At 41.2% G+C, this 25,090-nt stretch overlaps 1 protein-coding gene across 1 annotated transcript in view; it reads right to left on the reverse strand.

The window, feature by feature from the left end:
- Positions 1–7,721: 7,721 nt before the first annotated feature.
- Baz1a (bromodomain adjacent to zinc finger domain 1A) overlaps positions 7,722–25,090 on the reverse strand; it is an 88,735-nt gene continuing 71,366 nt past the window's right edge. Inside the window, exons 19-25 of the mRNA XM_031357717.1 lie at positions 24,464–24,612; positions 15,545–15,792; positions 15,236–15,462; positions 12,400–12,863; positions 10,187–10,329; positions 9,148–9,235; positions 7,722–8,670 (exon numbers count right to left, since the gene is read on the reverse strand). Of these exons, the coding sequence (XP_031213577.1) occupies positions 8,474–8,670; positions 9,148–9,235; positions 10,187–10,329; positions 12,400–12,863; positions 15,236–15,462; positions 15,545–15,792; positions 24,464–24,612 (1,516 nt within the window). The 3' untranslated portion in view covers positions 7,722–8,473. The remainder of the gene's footprint in view (positions 8,671–9,147; positions 9,236–10,186; positions 10,330–12,399; positions 12,864–15,235; positions 15,463–15,544; positions 15,793–24,463; positions 24,613–25,090) is intronic.

The following is a 25,090-nucleotide window of genomic DNA, read 5'->3' on the forward strand; positions in this document are numbered from 1 at the left end:
AGGATGACTTCCTTGTGACCTGGCTCAGCTAGGTAGTGGGTTCCTTTGGAATTTTCCATTGTTCTCTTCTTATGTTTCCCTGGTAACCCTCTCCCCACCCCCAGCTTGTGGTCTTTCCCTTTAAATACCCAACACTTCTTGTGTTCGGGGTCGAACCCCTCTGGCCTGCCAGGCTATGAGTTCGACCCATATCTGGAAAAAACCTCATGTGATTACAGCAAGTTCGGTCTCTCGTGAGTCATTGGGTTGTCGCGTCATCCCAAGACTTGAGTAAGGATCTCCCCAGTTCTTGGGGTCTTTTAGTCCTACTGACTTTGTATATGTGAAGAGATAAATATTCTGATATACGATTTCCCTCATGTTTTATGTATATATGTTTGTTTGTATGTAGTATGTGCTTGTTTGAATGCAGGTGCACTAGAAGTCTAGAACAGGGTGCCAAATCCCTCTGAATCTGAAGATGGCATCACAGGTGGTTGTGAGCCACCTGACATCAGTGAGGGAACTAATGCTGGGTCCCCTGCAAGCAGTGTGAGCCCTGAACTGCTGAACTCTCTTTCCAGCCCCATCTTATTCTGTTATTTAAAAAAAAAAAAAAAAAGTATGTGTGTGTTGGGTAGGGAATGGCCTGGGAGATGTCTCAGGGTTAAGGATGCTTGCTACTCTTCCAGAGGACTTATTTGGGTTTGGTTCCCAGCACCCAGACGAAGCTCACAATTGCCTGCACCTATAGCTCCGTGGGGTCTGATGCCCTCTTCTGGCCTTGGAGAGCACTTGATGCACATTCTGACAAATAGGCACACACATAAAGAAAAAAAAATATGTGTGTATGTGCTGGGGAGGGATGTGCACATGAGTGTAGGTGCCCTAGAGGCCACAAAAAGTGTGAGCCACACATCCCAGGGGCTAGGAACTGAACTCTAGGTCTCTGCAAGGACAGTGTGTTCTTTTAACTGCTAAGCCATCTTCAGCCACGTCCTCAAAACCTCCAAGGTTTTGTTCTGTTTTGTTTGCACCTTTCTAAGCTCTTGGTGACTATGAAGGAATATATAGAAGACCAGAGGACAATTTGTTTTGTTTATTGTTGTTTGAGACATAGCTCTGGCTCTTCCGGAACTCACTTTATAGACTAGGGAGGCCTAGAACATACAAAGAATCCCCTGCCTCTGCCTCCTGGGGCCTAGAACTAATTGTATGCATCATCACATCTGGCTGAGAACAAGTTTTTTTGGGGGGGACAGAGCAGGAAGGGGGGAGGGGGAGGGGCAGGGAGAGGGAGCGAGATAAGTTTTTGAAGATTTATTGTAAGAATTGTTTGTATGACTGGCCAAATCCTATGAAAGTCTTGGTCTTAGGAAAGCTCTTCTCAAGCTCAATTGCTTCAGCTGTGTGAAATCACATTTTCTTCTTTCTTAAAGATTTATTTTCAAGGTTAGGTGTGGTAGGCAAGCTTTTACTATCAGAGGCACCTTTTGAGTCCTAGGCCAGCCAGGGCTACACCGTGAGACTTTGTCTTAGGGTTTTTGTTGTTGTTTTGTTTTTCTAGACAGCCATTTTTAAAAAAGATTTATTTATTTATTTTATGTATATGAGTACACACTGTAGCTATACAGATAGTTGTGAGCCTTCATCTGGTTGTTGGGAATTGACTCTTTGGACCTCTGCTCGCTCTGGTCAACCCCACTCACTCTGGTCACCCTGCTCGCTTACCCGCTGAGCCATCTCACCAGCCCCTAGTCAGTCATTATGTAGCTCTGGCTGTCCTAGACCCTGGACTCACTTTGTAGACCAGGCTGGCCTTGATCTCACAGGAAACCTTCTGTCTCTGGGGTTAAAGGTGTGTGCCACCACTGACTGGCAAGAAAAACATTTAATTTGAATATGTAAGTGTTTCCCTAGCAAGTGCTAAGCTGTCCCTCCAAGCCAAGGAGCCATCCTTTCTAACCCAAATTTGAACAAGGGTCACTCTCTTTTATGAAACAGCGAAGGAAGCATTTGCTGTTACAATTAAAGACTTACAGGGCTGGAGAAATGGTTCAGCTGGTAAAGTGCTTGCCGTACAAGCATGAAGACCGGTGTTTGGATTACCAGTACCCATGTGAAAAGATGGCTAAGGGTTTACATCTGTGCCCGCGGTGTCAGGAAGGCAGAGCACAGACTGCTGGAGCTCACTGGCCACTCAGCCTGACCAAATGCGTGCTCTCCAGGTCTCCAGAGAACTTGTCTCAAAAGAGAATAAGATGAAAGATTGAAGAAGACACTGATGTCAACCTCTGGTCTCCACGTGCCTAAGAACATGTGTGTGTGTCACCCCCACTGTGCACACACAAACACATATACACACACACATAATGAAGTACTATTCAGTCTTCCAGAAAAAGGGCCAACCAGTAAGATGGCTCAGCGTGTAAAAGCACTTCCTACCTGGCTTGACAGCATGAGTTTGACACCTGCGTCTCACATGGTAAAAGAGAATCAATGTCTGAAAGTTGTGCTCTGACCTCCACACAATCCCCTCCCCCAAGTCAATACATATAATAAAAATATTTTTTAGAGACAAAAGAAGTTCTGTTATTTGTAATGAGTGATGTCATAGAATGCATTGTCAAGTGAGATAGGTGAGGTCCAGAAAGATGATGGATACCCATATACCTCATCCAGAGATGGACTGTAACAAAGCTGATCTACAAGATCAGAAAAACAGAATGATGGCTTATCAACATTTTGGGGACCAGGCATATAAGAGGCTTGGCAAGAGATTTTCACCAAAGGACACATCATTTTAGTTAGAGTAAGCTCAGTGAGTTACTGTACAACATATTGTTAATATAGTCTCAAGAATTTCTAATAGCCGGGTATGGTGGTTTCCATCTAAAATCCTAGCACCAGAGATGTAGAGGTAGGAGGATTTCTGTGAGATTGAGGCCATCCTGGTCTACATAGTGAGTTCCTGTCCAGCTAGGGCTACATATCAAGACAAACAACAAAACAAACTCCAGAAACTTTAAATGTTCTCATTATAAAAAATAACGAGGCGGGCTGGTGAGATGGCTCAGTGGGTAAGAGCACTAACTGTTCTTCTGTTGAAGGTCCTGAGTTCAAATCCCAGCAACCACATGGTGGCTCACAACTACCCCTAATGAGATCTGACACCCTCCTCTGATGTGTCTGAAGGCAGCAACCATGTACTTATTTATAATAATAAATAAATCTTAAAAAAAATGAGGCAATGCACATTAGTATACACAATGCATGCACATATTTGAAGCATCTCATATATACGTGTGTGTGTGTGTGTGTGTGTGTGTGTGTGTGTGTGTGTGTGTGTGTGTGGTGCTTTGAATATGCTTGGCCCATGGAAGTGGCATTATTAGGTAGGGCTTTGTTGGAGGAAGTGTATCACTGTGGGAGTGGGCTTTGAGGTCATATGCTTAAGCTCCCTTCAGGGTAGAAGACACCTTTTTCTTTCTGCGTGCAGAAGGTAGTCTCTTCCTGGCTGCCTTCAGATCCAGATGTAGAACTCTCAGCTCCTTCTCCAGCACCAAGTCTGCCTGGATGATGCCATGCTTCCTGCCTTGATGATAGTGGACTGAATCTCTGAAATTGTAAGCCAGCCCCAATTTAATGTTGTCCTTTATGAGTTGCCTTGGTCATGGTGTCTCTTCTCAGCAATGGAAACCCTGATTAGGAAAATAGGCATTTTAAAGACAAGTTGAAATACCTTCTTCCTGCAAAGTAACATGCATGCATGCATGCTTGAGCAGAGAGCTGCTTCTGGTTTTGTTTTGTTTTGTTTTGTTTTTTGTTTTGTTTTGTTTTTTTGTTTTTTGTTTTTGGTGTGGCAGATGTTTTTAGCTCTACTTTGAAGAGTAAACTAGAATCTTTTTGATCTATAGGAATTTCTAGCACATGTGAGCTCTTAATATTCTCTCCAGTCCCACCACTTGTGGCCACATTGTACACAGTGTAAGTCTATCAACTCAAAACCTGTAGCAATGAGTGCCCCACTTTCTGCCATACACATTGGGTTTCCAGGTCTCTTGAGGTTTGGTTTGTCTGGATCAGTGGTTCTCAACCTTCCAAATGCTCTGACCCTTTAATACAGGTCCTTCATGTCGTGAGGACCCCCAACTATACATTTAGTTTTGTTACTACTTAAATATAATTTTGCAATTATAAATCATAATGTAAATATCTGTCTTAGGGTTTCCATTGCTGTGAAGAGATACCATGACCAAGGTAACTCTTAAAAAGGACATTTAGGGCTGGCTTACAGTTTCAGAGGTTCAGTCCATCAAGGCAGGAAGCATGGCAGCATCCAGGCAGACATGGTACTGTAGAAGTAGCTGAGAGTTCTACGACTGGGTTGGCAGACAGCAGGAAGAGAAACACTAGGCTTGACCTGAGCATTTTAAAACCCAGAGCCCAACCCCAGTGACACACTTCCTCCAACAAAGCTACAGGTCCCCAAGCATTCAAATATATGAGCCCATGGGGCCATTCCTATTCAAACCATCACAGTGGGTTACATTTAAAAGTCCTATTTAAAGCTAGGGGGTGGTGGCACATGCCTTTAGTTCCAGCACTCAGAGGCAAAGGCAGGCTGGATCTCTGAGTTCAAGGTCAGGCCAGTTTCCTATGAGTTTTAGGATAGCCAGGGCTATACACACAGAAACCATGTCTTGAAAGCAAAGCAGAGCCGGACAGTGGTGGCGCATGCCTTTAATCCCAGCACTTGGGAGGCAGAGGGCGGGGTGGTGGGGGAGGGTGGGAGGGTGGGGCGGATTTCTGAGTTTGAGGCCAGCCTGGTCTACAGAGTGAGTTCCAGGACAGCCAGGGATACACAGAGAAACCCTGTCTCGAAAAACAAAACAAAAAATGTTTGTGTTTGTGAAGGTTGAAAGGACTGTGTGTATATGAACACTGGGTCCATGTACCCTTGCAGGCCAGAAGGGGGCACTGGATCCCTTGGAGCTGAAGTATAGTTGTGAGTTGCCTGATATAGGTGCTGGGAACTAAATTTAGGTCCTTTTGCTAGAACTCTTAACCGCATAGATATCTCTCCAGTCCATACACCATCTTACCATCTTTTTTAGACAGTATCTCACCTCTGTAGACCTGGCTGACCTCAACTTGGTAGGTAGACCAGACTGGCCTCGGACTCAGATCTGTCTGCCTGCCTCCTGAGTGCTGGGATTAAAGGCATACTTGACCATGCCTCATGAGTTTACTTTTAAAATCACTCAGTGATGATGCATTTGTGGAGGACAGAGGACAACCTTTTGGAGTTGATTTTCTTGTGATCTAGAGATTAAACTCAGGTCATTGGGCAGAGGCAAACACTTCCCCACTGAGTCTTCTCATTGGTCTATACCTTTTCAATTTACAGATGTCTGTTTATTCATATTCTAAGTGTCTTCTCAAACATTTTTTGGTAGCAAGGTTTATCATCTTCCAAGACAAAATTGTTACCAAGAAAAACAGTGATGTAATTACTCAGTCATTAAAACATTTCTATTACTTGAATACTGATGGTCCTGCATCTCTAACATGCTGACACATTACTTGTATACTGATGGTACTGCTTTTTTCTGCTCTTCTCTACCACATGTTCTCTTGAATGGCAAGCACAAATGGCTAATGTGGGATAGAGATTAAGTGTAACCTTCCTCATGCTGTTACTAAAACTAATCAGTCTGCCATTTTTCTGAAATGAATGTATTTAGAGTGTGCAAGTGACCATATCTTCTATTTCTTTCTCTAAAAATATTCTTAACACTGTCAGTGATAGAGAACAAATTTATATTGGTAGAATTGATACCTTCAAAGCTATATGGGTATTAAGCTTCTGCTTCCTGCTAGGTCTGATGACTTACTCCTACTATCCTGGCACTCAGGAGGCTGAAGTAGGAGGATTGCCATAAATTTGAGACCTACTTGGGCTACACACAGTAAATTCCAGGACAGCCTCAGCTGAAGAGTAAGACTTTGTCTCAAATAACAAACATAGGGCCAGTGAGGTGGTTTGAAGGTAAGGGCACTTGCAATAAATCTTGAATTCAGTCTCTGGAACCCATTCCCCAGCATTGTCCTCTCACCTCCATCCATGCTGAAACTTGTGTCCACACATACAGTAAGACAAAGAGACACAAGCACCCCAATGTTGTTCTCACATTTTTGCATATGTTTAGACATTAATGAGAACCCTGGAACCCAGGGGACACAAGCTGCAAATCATAGCTCAGAAGCCAGCTCCTTTCCAGGACTCACACTTTCAGCATATGTTCTGACAATACTAGATAAAACTGCCACACAGCTGTGCCCTACAACTACTAATTAACAAGGCAGACAGGGGTCTGGGATTGAACTCAGTGCTGCTTGCTTAGCACTTAATACGGCTCAAGTTTGGTCTCTAGTACTTGAAAGGAGGCTGGGGTACAAAATGAAAAACCAGATCATGACTATAGCCATTGTTTTGTTACTTCCTAGAAAGTGAGATAGCTCGTGATTTGATGACCTGAATGGACCTGAACATATATACCCTATTTCCCCTTCTATTTGACCTTTTCTGCTCTCCACAAAGATAAAACTGTATTCACATCTTCCTGAAGGTGCCTGAGTGAATTAAAAAAAAAAAAAAAAAAAAAAAAAAAAAAAAAAAAAAAAAAAAAAAAAAAAAGACTTGAGTTTTAACCTCTTCTGAAAAATGGAGAGATTAACCAAAAAAAATCTTGCAGAATTGGTTTATTTAATACAAAAAGCATTTCACAGTTATTAGGTACAAAGACTATCAACTTTGGCTTCTTTCCCATTCAGCATTCTTTGCAACAGTAATCACACAATTTAAAAAAAGTCAATGTATCAGTAGTTACTTTTCTATTGCTGTGGTTTAACACCATGACCAAAGCAATTATATAAGAAGTTATTTGGGATCAATCATGACATAACTTTGGCAGCAGGCATAGGAAACCGAGAGCTTACATCTCAACCAGACATTTGAAGCAGGGGTAACAAACTGAGTAAGGCAAAGCCTTTTAAAGCCCTGCCCCTAGTGATGGCCTCCTCCACCAAGGCCACATTTCCTTTCCTTTCTTCCTCCTCTTCCTCCTGCGTGTGTGTGTGTGTGTGTGTGTGTGTGTGTGTTTTGGTGTTTTGAGACAGGGTTTCTTTGTGTAGCCCTCAACTTCCAGAACTCACTCTGTAGACGATGTTTGCCTTGAACTCAGAGATCTGCCTGCTTCTGCCCCTGGAATGCTGGGATTAAAGGCATGAGCCACCATCACCCAGCTAAAGTCACATTTCTTAAGTGCCCCCATACAGAATCCTCTTGGACCCAGTGTTCAAATACAGAGCCCATGGGCAACATTTACATTCAAACTACCACAGGCAGGTTCTCACTGTGTAGCCCAGGCAGACTGGCCCTGAACTTGTGATCTTCTTGCTTCAAGCATATTGAATGCTAAGATTATAGGCCAGCACCACCAAGACTGCTGAAATCAAGGATTTCTTTGGAGTCAGGCACAGTGATACATGTCTGCAATCTAAGGGTTCAACATGCTTCTCTCCTCTTAGTGAGAATCTATGCAAGAATAACACTGCCACCAACTGGAGGCATCTTCTACCCAGACAATGAAACACTGTCTGTATGGTTTTTATGATCTATATGTATAAATAGACAAAAATTTGATTTTAATTTGCAAAAACTTCAGAATTCAGAAAACTTGAAAAAATGTATCATTTTATTTGCACACTTAGAAAAGTTGTACACAGAAACTTATCGTTTGTAAAACAGAACTGTTAGAGAGGGTAGCATTTTTATTTTTAAATCATTAAGACTGGTCGAGAAATAAAACAAAAACATAGTAAAATGTTTAAAAAATTAAAGAACATTTTCCAAGTATAAATTTTATAAATACAAAACAAATTCACAAATGACTTTGAATGCTAAATAAATATCTAGTTAATAAATTCAGTCGGCACTGGCTACGGCACGTCAGAGCTAGAGAATTGGATTCATTCATGTGTAGTGTTGAAACCATGTGCTCATGAAACAGTCTTTAGGACACATTCTCTAAGCTGTGGTCTAGAAGACTTACTGTGGAGACAAAGCCTCCCGACTACCGAAACTCCTAAAGCTCAATGACAAAATAAATCAAAGATGAAAAAATATTTTCCAAGATACCTGAACACATGAATGATCTCAAAATGTACAAAAGCCTCTGTAAACCAGCGCTGTACTCAATACATCTATAAAACTTAGTAGATACTGAACAAAAACTGTAGCAAAGGAAATCTTTCCTACATTCTCCTGAGTGCTTAATAGTAAATTGAGAATATAGTGCAGGCCACACTTGGATGTGGTCAACCAGCTGTTATTGCTTTATACACATATCTGCTTTAGAGCAAGATTTAATGTTCCATTTTCATGAACGATTCATGTTTTTCTTCACGTATAGCCTTTAGAAGGACAAACTTAGATCCGAGACTTCTTTGCAGCTAGTGGCGTGCTAACCTGGTCCACATTACTGGGTGAGACATGGAGGCCAAGCTTTTGAGCTTGAATATGAAAAAAGGCTTGAAGCCTAGTTCCAGCTTTTGCTTCACTTGTGTTCCGAGGGTTGTATTCAAAGCAGTTTGAAAACATTAACTCAATATCATCAATAAATTCAGCTAGAGAGAGAAAACCAAACAAGATTAGGGATAAAAATAAACACATCAAAACCAAGTTTATTTGTACACAGGAAAACTTACTAAGAAAAGGGAAGAAAAGAAGAAACTGAAACAAGGTAACAGCTTGATCTTAAAATTGATCAATTATAAATATTTTAAATTGTTTTGGAGAACCTACGGCTTACATGCATTACGTGTTTGCATGACTCCTGGCTGGAGAGACAGAGACCTTGCTTGGCCTTTCACGAGGCCTATCATTAATCATTGCATCAAAAACAAAAAACTTCTTCCACTAAGACCGGACTCTATAGAACGTTTCTAACTATTTAACCCAATCCATCTTTCACCTCAGTATGTACTAATAAGCATTTGAGGAACCTCATGGGCTGCCAAATAGATACCTATACTAATGTACATCATTAAAAAAATAAAAATAGCAACATGTCTTAAAAGCACTAAAAAGGAAAAGATACTCACATGCTAATTTATATTCACATTTATTTACTTTTTCTCGAATTATATTTAAGGCAATGGGCTTCTTAATGATGTCATAGTAGTCTGGGACCTGTAAAATAATAAAGTATTTCATAGTACAAAGAAATTATTGGACATATATGGTTAAGATTAATTTTATACATGAAAAAGCAACTTGGTAATATCAACTTCTGAGTACTATTATTCAATTAAAATAAGTCACATATTTTGAATCATAATGATGCAGAAGCCTATTTAATACCATCTTAAATGTAATTTTTTAAAAAAGATTTATTTATTATTATAAATGAGTATACAGAAGAGGGTATCAGATCTCATTACGGGTGGTTGTGAGCCACCATGTGGTTGCTGGGATTTGAACTCAGGACCTTTGGAAGAGCAGTCAGTGCTCTTACCTACTGAGCCATCTCACCAGCCCTTAAATGTAATTTATTATGAAAGACTGATATATATGCCCATAATATTTATTAGCGAGCATTATTGCATCTATAATAATGAATAGAATGTGAATTTTTACTTAATGGATGACAAAAACCATCTATGAAAAATAAAAGCTGGAGTTCATGGCTATCTTCAGCTACAGAGAAAACCTTAGGCTATACTAGGCTATTTGAAAAAAACCAAAAACCCAGTCCAGTAAGACGCCTCAGGGGTAGGGGTTGGGTAAAGGCACTTGCTACTAAGACTGCTACTGATGACGTGATTTCTAACTCAAGGTGGGGCCAATTGGCCCTGTTTCACCACACAACTGGCAGAGTGTGTACTCACACACACAAACAAACTAATTTTAAGATCTTAAATAAGTACATGTTATTCTATATTAATTAATCCTTCAGATTCTTGCTCTGGAGATCACAAAGTAGAAGCACCAGCTGCTTTTCCAAAGGACCCGGGTTCAAGTCCCAGCACCCACATGGCAGCTCAATCATCTATCAAAGTTTCCATGAAGACTACATCATATAATATAAATGTAAATCAGGCAATAAGCATATTTTATAAAGTCTAGTTATATTAATATTACCTGGATTTTAGAAACCAGTTTCAAAAAGGGCCAGCTATCATCATGCCGGACCAGTTCCACGACAAGTTGTTCAAAAGCAGACAATTCATGAACGCCTCCTTGTCGGCCAGAACTTCTTCGATTCAGTGGTACAGGAGATGACTCTGAGTAAGTAAACATTTTGGGTAGTATCAAAGCAAAGTACTGACTCTAAGGTAAGCCTGTTACAGAAATACAAGCCTCTCTGTGTAGCCTTGGCTGCCCTGGAACTCACTCTGTAGACCAGGCTGGTCTCGAAATCAGAAATCTGCCTGACTCTGCCTCCCAAGTGCTGGGATTAAAGGCGTGCGCCACCACTGCCCGGTTTACAAGCCACACTTTACACTGAGATTTTGCCTTTCAATGTATGTAGTGTCAGTGCATGGCTGCATGCCTGCATATGTGTATGTACAGCATTTGAGGAACCTCATGGAAAGTTTATGTGGTATCAGGGTCTTTAAATCAAACCTTGGGCTCACTGATATGGCACGTGGTGGCTGGCTGACTTGGAATACATTGTGTTGGTCCTGTGGGCTCAAGTGTTATAGGTGGGCCTGCCCCCCCCACCCCCACCATATTTACATGGGTTCCTGGTGCTAATGCTTGGGTTTTAAGCACTGTAGGCTGAGCTACTTCCTCACCCCATCTAGCTTACTCTGAAAGACATAGAAATCTGGGCCAAATACTCTTAATTTCCTTTTTAAAATTTTCCAAAAAGGTTTTTGGGGTTCTTACACAATTTTACTAAAGATACTCTAAAATAAACAAACAAAACAAACTAAACAATTCTTTAATAGCTCTTAAAACATATCTTGAAGAAAGCATATCATGGCAGGTTGTGGGTACACATTTAATCTCAGCACTCAGGAGGCAAATGCAAGTGAATTTCTGGGAGTTCAAGGCCACAAAAAAAATCTTAAGTGGTCCAGTGAAATCTAGGGTATAATATGGTTCAAACATGAATTCAGGTGTTTAAATTCATTGTGTGAATCCACACACTCTTCTCATTTCAGGTTAAGTTTTGACGGCAACCAGAAAAAATTACAAAACTTTTAAAAAGTATATATACTTTTATGTTTTACATTTATTTTGTGTGTGTGTGTGTGTGTGTGTGTGTGTGTGTGTGTGTATGTGTGTGTTCAGGGATTAAACTCAGGTTGTCAGGCTTGTAAGCACACACTTTTATCTATTGTGCTATCTTACCAGTCCCCTCTCTGTAGAATTTTTGTTGTTGTTTGAGATAGGGTCTCACTTGGTGGCCCTGGCTGTCCTGGAGCTCACTCTGTAGACCAGGCTGGCCTTAAGTCAGGGATCTTCCTGCGTGCTGAGACTAAAGGTGTGGGCTACCACTGCCCAGCCACAGAGGGTAATCTTCTCAAACAATTAATCTTCATGTCTTGTGATGACTGCCTGTTTTTTTTTTTTTTTTTTTTAAGTTTTTCGAGACAGGGTTTCTCTGTGTGGCCCTGGCTGTCCTGGAACTCACTCTGTAGACCAGTCTGGCCTTGAACTCAGAAATCCACCTGCCTCTGCCTCCCAAGTGCTGGGATTAAAGGTGCACATCACCACTGTGTGTTCTGAAGGAGGAAGAAGTGGGAAACTGAAATGCACAAGGCAAGCACTTCATCACTAGGATATATCCCTAGCTCTGAAATGTATTCATACACTGACTAAATTTTTCCACTAACAATGAAATACTAGGACTAGAGAGATGGCTTGTTGGCTAAGAGCACTTACAGCCTTCTGAGGACCTGGGTTCAGCTCCTAGCACCTCTATCAGATGGCTCACAAATGCCTCTAATTTGAGTTCCAGGATATCCAAGATCCTCTGACCTTCAGTGGGCATCTATATAACTTTTTGTTTTTCTCCTATTAAGGGCTAAGGAGACAGCTTTTTGGCAAAGCGCCTGCTGTGTAAACATGAAGATTTTAGTTTGGTCCCCAGCACTCATGTAAAAGGCCCGGTGTAGTGGCTTTGGCCCCCACACACAAATACAGGCATATTATCTTCAAATTTAGTACACTGCCCTGTGCCAGTAGAGACTACTAATGTAATTTGCCTTTACTTAGCAATAGCTTCTCTTTAATGATGTATGCTTTAGGTCAGACTATCGTGTATCATAGGAACAGCTTTTAAAAGCGATAAAGGACTCAAATATTTTTAGGTAAGGAAGAATATAAATTAGATTTCATACCTGTAGATTGTCTTTTCCTGCCTCTTCTCTTAGACTCACCCTCTGGGAGAGAAAGTCCAGCAGTATTTAAAGGTATCAACTGTCTGCTTGATCTTGAGGTGCTGACCCTGAAGTTAGTGAAGCCGGGACTGTGTTCTAGGGTGTTATCAGCACTCTTCCGTACTTTGCGTTTTCCATGAGGACTAAGCAGTTCCACAAACACATCTGCTTGCAGTGCATTAGGACTGTGGCGAGTGGAGCGACTACCAGCTCTCAGGGATCGAGTTTCTGTGGGAGGAGCAGATCTGGTTTTCCTTAGACTTCTGCCAGCAGGTTTAGAAGCAGTGGTTTTGGGCGTGCTCTGCTGACTCCTTGAAGGGTATCTTCCAGGGTCTTGTCGTTGGCTGCGGCTTGGGAAAGAAGGGCCAAATCTCCCTCTTGTTTTAATTGGCAATCTAACTTGGGGTCTTCCTCGTTTTGGTGGGCTACAAATAATTAGAAAATACAAAAATAATTGTACAATAATGAACAATGAAGAACATATGGTTATTTGTACTTAACTAGTAAGTTGTACATAAATTACTTTTGTATATAAACTTATGCTTAAGTCCATATCACACACACACATACACACATACACTATGGTATGTATTATCATATCCTTTCTGTTTAGAGACAAGTTCTCATGTATTTTTCTGAAACAAGGGAGGACATTTATTTTCTAGGTTACTAGGATATCATCATGAAAATCAAGTCCTGAATAAACCAATAAAATCCTCAGAAGAATTGTAAACTGACCAAGTCAATATATCTAAAAATACAGGAAACTAAGAGACTAAACTTGCATGGTGCTTCTCCTGTGCTGTCACTACAGACAGAGGCGACTGATAGGCTAGCCAATGGCTAACATAAAGTAGGTCTCAAACTTATGGTTCATGAAGACCAAGCCAAGAACCTCTTTACTACTTTCTGATTCTGAAATACAAAACTAGATATATCTCTCTACATTCGTCTATTTAACCTGAAACATTGATAAGAATTTTTCAAAATTATTGACCAGTTGATTTGTGTGTGTGTGCGTGTGTCTATGTAGCTTATGTACATATTCAGGTGTGCTAGTCCTACAAGGGCCAATGCAGGGTGTCCTCTATTGCTTTCCACCTTATTTATTTTTTATAAAGATTTATCTATTTATTATATGTAAGTACAGTGTAGCTGTCTTCAGACGCACCAGAAGAGGGTATCAGATCTTATTATGGATGGTTGTGAGCCACCACATAGTTGCTGGGATTTGAACTCAGCACCTTTGGAAGAGCAGTTATCTTAACCGCTGAGCCATTTCTCTAGCACCCTCCACCTTATTTCTTGAGATGGGATCTCACACTAAAGCTGAACTGGCTAAGACCAGCTAGACCAGCTAGCCAGAAAACTCCTGGGATCTGCCTTTCTCCACATCCCCAAATCCCAGGGGTGGGGTTAGAGGTGTATGCTGCCACACCCAGTTTGTTTGGGGGCTGGGAATCCAAACTTGGGTGCTCACGCTTGTACAGTCTTCAGTTTATTGACTATCTTTCCAGGCCTCTAGACTAATTTTTGTTATGCTTAATAAGCCACATATGGTGGTAAATGGTTTCTGTTAGCTGGTACTCTCTTTTTAAAAAAATAATTTATTTTTATTTTATGTTCATTCATATTTTGGCTGCATGTATGTGTGTGTGAAGGTGTCAGATGCCCTGAAATCAGTTACAGACACTTATGAGCTGTCATGTGGGTGCTGGGAATTGAATATGGGTCCTCTGGAAGAGTATCCAGTGCTCTTAACTTTGGAGCTATTTCTCCAGCCCCAGATGGTACTCTTAAAAACAAACAAATAGGGGCTGGAGAGATGGCTCAGAGGTTAAGAGCACTGGGTGCTCTTCCAGAGGTCCTGAGTTCAATTCCCAGCAACCACATGGTGGCTCACAACCATCTGTAATGGGATCTGTAATGGGATCCAGTGCCTTCTTCTGTTATGTTTGAAGACAGCAACAGCATACTCATATACATAAAATTAAAAAAAATTGTCTTTAAAATAAACAACCCCTCAAAACAACAGTATAAAATTGGAAAGAAAAAGTGTTGAATAGACAGGAGAGGAACTGTAGGGAGGAACAGGATTTGAGTATGATGAAAATTCGTGTGCATTATGAAATCCTCAAATAAAGGAGAAAAAAACCTTAATTTCATCAAAAAAGAGTGGATGGCTCTATTTTAATTATTTTCCTCTGACATTGGTTTTTGTATTGGACGGTTCTTGGTCACTCTTGCCATACTTGGTTTCTTGGCTCTATGGCATTGGTACAGATGTTTAAGATGAAAATAAAGATTACAATATGATGTCCCCATTGTGGTATAACCATCTACTGGTGAAGAACTAGTGGACAGAAATATACCTAGTAAATATGAATTTTTCTTATTTTAGTTCTGAAAGAAAGGGTCAAACTGAGTGTGGTGGTATAAATCTGAGCACTTGGGGGCTAAAGGCAAGATCACATCAAGTTTAAGGCTGTTTCAAGGGGGGAATAAAGATTAAATAACTATCCCAGTGCTACCACAGCAGGAACATGCAGCCTTCAAACCTATGCACACAGCCTGAGGGAGAGCTCACTGTGTCACAGAAGAATTGATAATTCTGGGAGCAGTGGGGCACAAGCACATGAACATAACGACATGGGCAGCTTAGATTGGAAATATTCTGAAATATGTATAATATGTAAAAAGCACAGGTAGTTTCAGAACAGTCACGACTCAGCTCTTCTTGTGGGTCTAAAGAGTCACAGGTGAGAAGGTCCTTCCACACATTGCAAACTGCACTCACCTGAGCGCTTCCTCTTCGTCAGAGTCCTCCTCATCTTGCTCCACCTCATATTCTTCCTCCTCACTTTGACCCTCTTCATCAGCGTCATCAACTTCATCATCATCACCTTCCATACCCTCTTCCATTTCTTCATCACTTTCTAAGGATGGTCTCTGCCTAGAGGAAAGTCTTCTAGAACGTTGCTTTGGTCGACATTCTGGACAAAACCAATCTCCATCCGGAACAGTCTGAACAAATCACAAAAATGATCATTATCTACTGTCAAAAAATCTCAATTTCAATGTGCTCAACAGACAAAGATAAAAATACCTTGAGCTTTGGTCGGACGCAATAGGTGTGATGCCCTCGGTCACAGCCGTCACAGAGCACCATATTTTCAGCATCTCCCTTTTTCCGGCAGATCTTGCAACGAGCGTTCAGTATGGACTTAGACCACATCACACTGCGATCCAAGGTTGATAAATGCAGAAACACTTGGGATAGACTAGCAGAGGAAAGGAGAGACTCTCTCCAACGGTCCAGGACAGTTTTATAAGAACGTCCGCTGTCGTTGCCATCTTAAAATGAGAGGGGAAAGTGATTGAGTTCCTGGGCAAAGGTAAATGTCAACTAGAATGACTTTCTTGGTAGTTTAAATAGCTCTCATGTCATGTTTCTTCTAATGTTTATCAAAAAGACTGTGCTTAATATTGAACACTAAAGTTCCATGTAACCCAGCACTTGGGAGGCTAAGGCAAGAGCCTTTCTGTCATTCTGAGATAGGCTGCACTATGTAGTGAGTTCCAGGTCATTCTGGGTTGCAACAGAGTGAAGCTGTCTCAACCGCAAGCTGCCCATACGGAATGTTACACTAGAGAACAAATCTGCTGAGCTGTATTTTTTAAAAAAAAATGACATAAGGAATTACTTAAATCTACACACTGAAGGCTTGAGGTTTTAATAGTTAATAGAGAAAAGAATTTAGGCAATGTGTTCCCAATCTAGTCTTTATATCGAGTCCTGTTCTAATTTAAAATTGGTTAAGAAAGTTACTATTCCTCTGAATCAAGTATGTTACTCCCCATGGCCAGAAGAATGATTGACTGTTCTCTAATTTCAATATCAAATAATAAGGTTTCTTTTGAGCTGCTGGTACGTGTTCCGACACAGATGAAGGTGTTGGCTCAGTGTGTTTCTGAGGGTGAATACACTACATGCCACTGTGTAGTGTAATTCAGAAAGCTTACCACAGCAACATGGTTATTACCCCAGCCACTCACTCAAGAGACTCAGGCAAGAGGTTGTATCCTGGGCAACATGCTAAGTTCAAGGCCATCCTGAGCTACTTTGCCCTATCTCAAAACAGTGAAACCTGCCCCCATCTTAAACTAGCCAACCAAACAAAACAAAAAAGGAAAAACACAGCCAGCAATATGGCCCAGCAGATAAACGTGCTTGCTACACAAGCGTGGTGATGTGGAAGGAAAGACCCAACTCTAGAGAGTGTCCTGACCTCCATGCCATGCTGTGCCGTGCTTGCACAGACACCCCCCACAAATACTAATTAAGACAAACAGAGAAAACATAACTCCATAAAAGATTTGAACAGCTCAGAAGTAACCATGCTTGCCTTAAATTGCAGTCCTGGTTTTCCATCCCCAAGTAGCATACACCTATACATATGCACATCCACATACCACCAAACCAAAACATTGTGAGAACTAGCAAAATCAGACTAATAAAGAATTCAGATATCAGAACTATATAGAATATGGAAAACTACATTTAATATGTTCAAACTAGGTATACCTTTCCCAGAACCCTTCCCATTCAAGTTCTTATTTTTCTTTAATAAATCTACATTTACACTGTTCACTTAAAAAACATAGATCAGGAGGGCTGGAGAGATGGCTCAGTGGTTAAAAAACACTGGCTGCTCTTCCAGAGGTCCTAAGTTCAACTCCTGGCAACCACATGGTGGCTCACAACCATCTGTAATGGGATCTGATGCCCTCCTCTGGTGTGTCTGAAGACAGCTACAGTGTGCTCATATACATGAAAACCATAGATCAGGAAGTTTAAAGACTCAGAACTCTGGTATGTGTGCAGCTCAGCAGTAGAGCATCGGCCCATCAGGCATCCACCAGGGTTTGATCCTCAGTGTAGCAAAAACAACAAAGAAATAAAAACTACAGAGAACTTGTAAGTGTTAACAAGCAAATGAAACTAAAAACTCAGTGGGACAAGGGAAAAATCAACAGATGAATCAAATGACTTTTCCTCCCCCCACACCTCCCTTCTTTCTTCAGGGTGTCTCCATGTAGCCCTGTCTGTCCTGGAACTGCTCTGTAGACCAGGCTGGCCTTGAACTCAGTGATTTATCTGCCTCTGCCTTGTGAGGGCTGGAATTAAAGGCATGCACCACCAAAGCCAGTGAATCAAATGACTTCAAAACTTGAGAAAATGAAGTAGGTATTCAGGCAAACAATATGCAGAATGTGAGCAGACAGTATTCCCACCTTCATCTTTCTGAGTCTCTAGTGTTGCTCAGATGATTCCCATGGACTCCATGTGCACTACAGAATTATTCTACCCTTGAATGAGCCCACAACCCATGGTACCTTTTGTAGATGGTATATGGGCTAGCTGATTTCTGAGTTCTGATTTCAGCTCCTCTCTTCTTTTGGGGTTTGTAATCTACCAAAAGGCACTGGCTTTATCTTTGCCCCTCACTCTGTGCTTGTGACTTGACTTCATTAAAAGGCTTCATGGAAAGCTCTGGCACAAAAGTACCCAAGGAAGCACCAACAAGCACTGCTAGTTAACAGATCATGAAGACATCTTTCTGGATAAATCTGCACCAGTTCTTATTAGGTAATAGCAAAAAAATATGGCTGGAGAATGGCCAACAGTTAGAGTGAATGAAAAGTCAATCAGGAGAGGCTTGTATATAGTCTTGCAAATCAGTGTGAATGGTTTTAGTTCATGGGTTGGCGAACTTTTTTCTTTTTAAAGATAACGCGTAGCTCAGCCTAGCTTCAAATTTATGATCCTATCAACCTAGCCTCCTAAATGCTGGGGTACCAGGCTGTACTACCCATTCCAGGTATAGTGTGGGTATAATCCCAGTTCTTTGGGAGCAGCAGTGGAAGGAGGATCAGTTCCCTGTCACCCTTGGCTGTATACCAAGATTGACATCTGTTATGCCAGCTCAGCACTGGGACTATTTTTGCCCACATCACTGTCCTAGGCTTTTTACATGAGTGCTGGTGATTTGAACTCAGGTTCTCATGCTCATATGACTGCGTCATCTCCCCAAGCCTTGTCCTCAGCCCTCTGTGAATATAGGATCTCCTGTGGTTCAGGGTGCCACTCTCCAACTCCCTACATTTCTTAGGATAGCCTCTACTTCCTAAGGGCTAGAGAACAGTTGTACACAAACACTCCCAGATGTGCTTCCTTCACCAGCAGAAACAAGCTTTATCAAGCCCATTACAGCTTGCTTGTTCTCTAGGTTACATGACCATCAAGGTCCCTTCTTTTATCTTCTATTTGCTAGTCTGGATATACTCCTCAGTAAATTATTGACTAAAATGATTAACATAAAATATACACCAAGACTCCTTACAGTTCTCTTGATGTAAGAGAAAGCCATGCTGAGAAATCTTAATGTCACACAAATAAGTATAAGCCCCCCTTTTGTGTGCATCTTGGGGCCACAGCTAAGTGCTTTACTTTGTACACGTAAGAGGCTGGTAAGATGGTTCAGCAGGTAAAGGCACTTGCTGCCTGCCATGTTTGATACCGAACTTCCATCCTGGGACCAGAAAGAGCCAACTCCCCAGGTGTCCTCTATCCGTGTATCACAGCATGCATGTGCATGCACAAGCATATTCACGCAATAAATTAATGAAGTAAAAAAAATTGATTATTTAAAGTGTAACATGAAGCAGGCAACTATTAGTAAGTTAATAGTTGTTTTGTAAGCTTGTCTCTAAGCCCATTCCTTTCCAAAACATATTCAAGATTTTCTTTCAAAACTAAATATGCACGAGTATTCAGCAATACAGAGGTAAAATAGCTCTTATAAGACAAAACACACATTTCTGTAAGAAATTAAAAATTTACCATCTCTCACACTAGATTGATCGTCCTCTCTCTTTTTCTTGTTCTTTTTTTTTCTAGCTCCCTTTTGATCTTTATTAATTTCTGTGTTACCTAATTTCAAATTGACAAAGTTAGTTGAGAATTCCTATTATAGCTTAAGGATTTAACCATAAGCATGACATTATGATGAAATTATCAACCCCAAACAAATACTTTTTATACAACCTCATCTAAGATAATTAACTGAACATGATTCTCTTCCCCAAATTAAAAAAAAAATCCATAAGCCCATTTTTATCAGCACAATTAACTACAATAAAAAGGTTGTACTCTTTCTCTTTTCCTTTGTGTACTCAGGATTGAATCCAAAGCCTCACACATACTAGGCAAGCACTCTCAGTGGAGCCTCTGAGACGGGGTCTAATATATAGCCCCGCTGGCCTAGAACTCACTATGTAGACCAGGCTGGCCTAAACTCACAGAGATCCACCTGCCTCTGCTTTGTGTCTAGCCTCTACTTTAAGGCTGTGTGTATGTTTCAGAGAGAGAGAGAGAGAGAGAGAGAGAGAGAGAGAAGGCTGTGTGTGTGTGTGTGTGTGAGAGAGAGAGAGAGAGAGAGAAGGCTGTGTGTGTGTGTGTGTGTGTGTGTGTGTGTGTGAGAGAGAGAGAGAGAGAGAGAGAGAGAGAGAGAGAAAGAGAATTGTTTGTTTGCAACTGGCAGCTACCTCTTATTTACTTGATATACATGTATGTGCTTGTGCCACACAGTACCTGTAAAGGCCAAAGGACAACTTTCAGAAGTTGGTTTTCTCCTTCTACCTTTGTGGGTTCTGTGGACCGAGCTTAGGTCATTGGGCTCATATAATAATGCCTCTACTTGTTGTACCATCTCCCTGTCTCTATTTTAAATTTTATTTTGAATGACAGGTGTGTAGTGCATGCCTGTAATCCAAGCAGCACTTGAGTGGCTGAGGCAAGAGACTGCTGTGGATCCAAGTCCAGCTCAGAATACACAGCAAGACCTTATTTCCAGAAACACCACCTAAACAATTATTCTGAGAGCCCAGACTGGTTTTGAATTTGTGATCCTCCTGCCTTAGCCTTTACAATAGCTGTAGAAAAGGAGGAAGCCTTGAGTGAATGTATATTATTGGCATGAGTGTGGCCTCACCAAGGACTCCAAAGTCTCAGTGTCACAGAAGTGGCAAAGCCTTACCTGTGGTGAGGCTCATATTGGCAAAGCATTCTTCAGGAGTCCTAGTGGATCACCAGTTATGCACAGAGGCTAGCAACTGTACCAAGCTCTCAATGTTTCCAGCCTGAGGCTGCTGGTCTACAGAGATCCTCCTACGGAGACTAACAACCACTCCTACAACTTCCCATTCTATACCTAATAAGCAGGCTAAGGTTCCCAATTGCTGGCGGTAGTAGGTGCCCCCATCAGGGGTGGCATACCCACCTCAACACCAGCTTCCCTGTATGTGTATCTACATGTGGAGTCCTAGGACCCAGGCCATGCAGGACACAGTAACAGCAAAGAGCACAGATGAGTGCCACTATGCCCAGTAAGCTTGCTATACAGAGAAACCCTGCCCCCAGAAAAACAAACAAACAAATCTTTGAGGCTGCTTAATTTCCTATGCTGAAATTTTAGAAGAATTCAGCATGTATTCTATCTTGGACATTCATAAAGACCTGGTTTTCTCTCTTCTACATGCCCTGCAGGCCTCTCAGCCACACTGGTTTTCACTCCAAAGCCTCTTGTTCTTTCTTCTGAGCCCTGGGATTACAGCGGGTGCTCTGCCACCTTTGAGCTTCAGGTAAGAGCCCAAGTAATTTCTTTTACCTTTCGGCATGAAATGTAAGTTCTAAAATGACTATATGTAAAAGGCATAAGAATCACTGTGGCCCTCCATAATCCAAGAGACAACTCTCACTGTTTTTTCCTGGCCCAAAGCTTTACTAAGACACAGATGAAAACAGGTTAACAAAACAACTAGATCTTATTTCCCTTTGAACTTAGAAACAACTATTTTATTTTATTTTTTTAAGAAACAGGTTTTTCAAGGCTAGACTCAAGCAGGCTGGAGGCTTCTCTTAACTCTCTTAACTCCTTATCTTAGATAGTTCAGGGAGTGACAAAACCTCTCATGGGATTCAAGGGCACTACAACCTCAGGCAAAGGTGGGAATCTCTGGGCTGGGCAGGGAGTTCTACTGTTCTCTTCTACACTAGAAGATCAGCACACCCACTCTTATCCTTGATGGACATGCCATGGCCCTGGCACCCCCAGTATCTGGGGTCTTCACGGCAACAGAGCTGAGCCTTTACTCTGGATTATGGATCTCTCCCAGCTCCTCCCTGGGGCTCTGACCCCACCGCATGATGCTGTGCCTCAGCCACTCAATCTTATTCCAAGCCTTCAAAACCAGTACCGTATGAGCCCTTTACACACTTCCAAGTTCTGCTGCCAGCTTGAGATAGAGCCTTACTCTGTGGACACAGCAGTATCTGGGTGTTCACCCTGAGAATAGTCCCAAGGATACAGACATTTTCACCTCAGTGGTGTTGGTCTCTTAATAATCAGTTGATTCTTCAGTTTCTTTCAGTCCATCAGCACACAGACTTTTAGTCCAGATAGCACAAACAACCCTTATCCCAAGTGTCAAGAAAACCTTTGTTCCCCTCTGAAAGCTCAGCCACTGTGTGCATTTCTCTCCATAGTCTTAACTTCTAAGCACCTACTAGAAGGGCCCATAAATTCTGAGCACATAAGCTAAGCAAGTACTCTACCACCAAGCTGTGTCCCCAGCCTCCCTCCAAATCTCTCTTAATTTCCTTCTATCCCTATCACACTCCCGCCCCCCTCACAGGCTCATGACTTTTGTTTTGACTTTGTGATCCATTTAACTAGGGACATTTGCATTATCTGGGTTGAACCACCCACTGGAGCCTGGTGAGTTGGGTACACAGCTTAAGGCTTTCCCTGAATCTATCAACAGCAAATAGTTCATCAGTGAGAGTCCATCTCCTTATCTTGAAAGTGATCTGGATACATTGGGGTGGCATCTGCACTTTCTTTTTTGATCAGGCAATTCAAAGGAGTACAGGAACCTTTGGCCTGAGGGTATAAGCCTGTAACACCAGCTGAGAGGAGGACCCTGCCTTCTAGGCATGCCTGGGCTACAGAAGAGTTCAGGTCACCCTGAGCAGCTTAGTGAGACCCTGTCTTAAAATGACGAGGAGAGCTGGGGCTACAGCTCAATGGTAGTGTTTACCCAGCATGAGTTGAAACCCTACATTCAATCCTCAGGACCAAACCCTAGCAAACAAGACAAGCCATTAGATGATAGGACGGCCCATGACTGCTGCCATCAATGTGATGTGATTTATTTAAGTTATAATAATAATATCAACTTACAAGAACATGACTAGGTTTACAATAGGATATTAGATATAAATTCTTCAAACTAAGTGTATTATATGAATATATTTGCATTCTGAAATGGAATGATGCCGTCAATAGCAGTGGTTCTCACCCTGTGGGTCACAACCTTTTTGGGGGTTGAATGACCCTTTCATGGGGTTGCCTAAGACCATCAGAAAACACAGATATTTACATTATAATTCATTACAGTAGCAAAATTATAGTTATGAAGTAGCAACAAAAATAATGTTATGGTTGTGGTCAGGACAATATGAAGAACTGAATTCATGGGTAGCAACATTAGGACGGTTGAAAACTACTAGCCTATAGGAAGTTAAAATTTTGTTTTTACTTTATGAGTGCTTGCCTGAATGTATGTATGTATATCGGATGCACTCCTGCTGTCCACAGAGGCCAGGAGAGGGTGCTGGAACCACTAGATCTGGAGTTACAGGAGGTTGTAAGCCGCTGTATTGGTGCTGGAAACAAAACCTGGGTCCTTTTAATGAACTTAAGTGCTCTTAACCAATGAGCTGTCTCTCTAGCTCTGACACTTCATTTTTATTAGTCCTCAAATCAATTAATATCATTATTTAAGAAATTCAGCATTCAAGTTGATCCTTCCAATGAGACGAAAAAAATATAGTTTTTATCTTCTCTATAACCCCAGTGAAATATACACTTTTCTAAAAATGAAAAACAAAGTCTCACTATGTAGCCCTGACTGGCCTAGAACTGGCTATGGAGACCAGGCTAGCCTTAAACTCAAGAGATCACCTGTCTGCCTCTCTAAGGCCAGGATTAAAGGCGTATGCCATCACATCTACCTAACATGATGAATTAACTTAAAATCTGAAGACGACAACATGGAATTAGAAGCAAAGATAACTTTAAAATTGGTTTAAATTTTGAAATCCATATTTTCTGAAGACTTAATTAGGTTCTTGAGTTGGCCCTAAAAAGCCAATTAATTGCATAAATTGCTTAAAATGATCATATTATTTCTTTCATTCTAGACACAAATTGTAGCTCAATGATAGAGTTTGTCCAGCATACACGAGGTCCTGGGAAATCCCCAGCACCCACACCCACACCACAAATGATAGAACATTTCCTCATCTATAATCCTAACACTTTATATTTCTAACTTAATGTTTTTTGGTAATGCATATTTTTTTTTGTTTTTTGTTTTTTTGCTTTTTGTTTTTGTTTTTTTTGAGACAGGGTTTCTCTGTATAGCCCTGGCTGTCCTGGAACTCACTCTGTAGACCAGGCTGGCCTTGAACTCAGAAAACCACCTGCCTCTGCCTCCCAAGTGCTGGGATTAAAGGCGTGTGCCAACACCACCTAGCTGGTAATGCATATTTTTAAACCAAATCTCCAAATGGAGATTTAAATCACTAACAAAAAAACCCTGTTTTTACCTAAATTTATATTATTTGAAGTCTAGATAGTAATACATTTGGCAATTTTTTTGAAACATCTCATAAAAAAATAGGTATAAAAACACTCACTATAACAAATGTTTTAAGTAAGCCAGGAAGCAGTATTTTATGTATTATTTAAAATACATCTTACCTTTAAAAGTTCGTCTTTTAAAAAATGAAAACAATTTTAGCCTATGAAGTTCATTATGTCAGTCCACAAGTCCCAGTAGGAGGAAATGTCACATTATTTAAAATCCAACTAGTATTTTGAAATAAGAAGATACTCACCAAGTGGAGCTTTGAGGAAGCGCCGTTCAATGCCCTGTTCTATCTGAGAGAGGGCCAGGGCCAGATAATGAACCACACTGCTCACTGACTGTGGTGTACTGCTACTAGTGGAGATGGTACTTGGAGTTTCTGTTTTAATTCCAGAAAGTCTATAATTAAAATAAAAATCGCAATTTGGTGAAACTTGGACCCACTAATTTTTCCGAAGTTTATTTGTGTGTGTTTGTGTGCATAGATGTATGTTCATGGCACAACCTCAGGTGTCAGTTGTTGCCTCCTGTCTTGAGATAGGTCTGTTTCTTTTGTTGCTTGTCATTGCAAATGCCAGGCTAGCTTCATGAACTCTCAGAAATTCTGTTTCTGCTTCCCATCTGGCCAGTGAGAACCCTGGGAAGTGTCCCACTTTGTGTGATTTCTGGGGATGCTAACTCAGGTCCCCACTTGCATGGCAAGTGTTTTACTCACCAAGCCATCTCCCCAGACCTCAAAGGTTTATTGACACCTATATTACAGAGTTTCCCAACCTCAAAGAGCTATCACGAGTGTCAAGGAGAGAAAGTAGAAGAGAGACGGCTTCTGGGAAAAGTTTCAGAAGTTTCAGAGGGGTTAGACCTTAAAGCCTATGGA

This window comes from Mastomys coucha, unplaced genomic scaffold, assembly GCF_008632895.1.
Source record: "Mastomys coucha isolate ucsf_1 unplaced genomic scaffold, UCSF_Mcou_1 pScaffold6, whole genome shotgun sequence".
Taxonomy (NCBI): domain Eukaryota; kingdom Metazoa; phylum Chordata; class Mammalia; order Rodentia; family Muridae; genus Mastomys; species Mastomys coucha.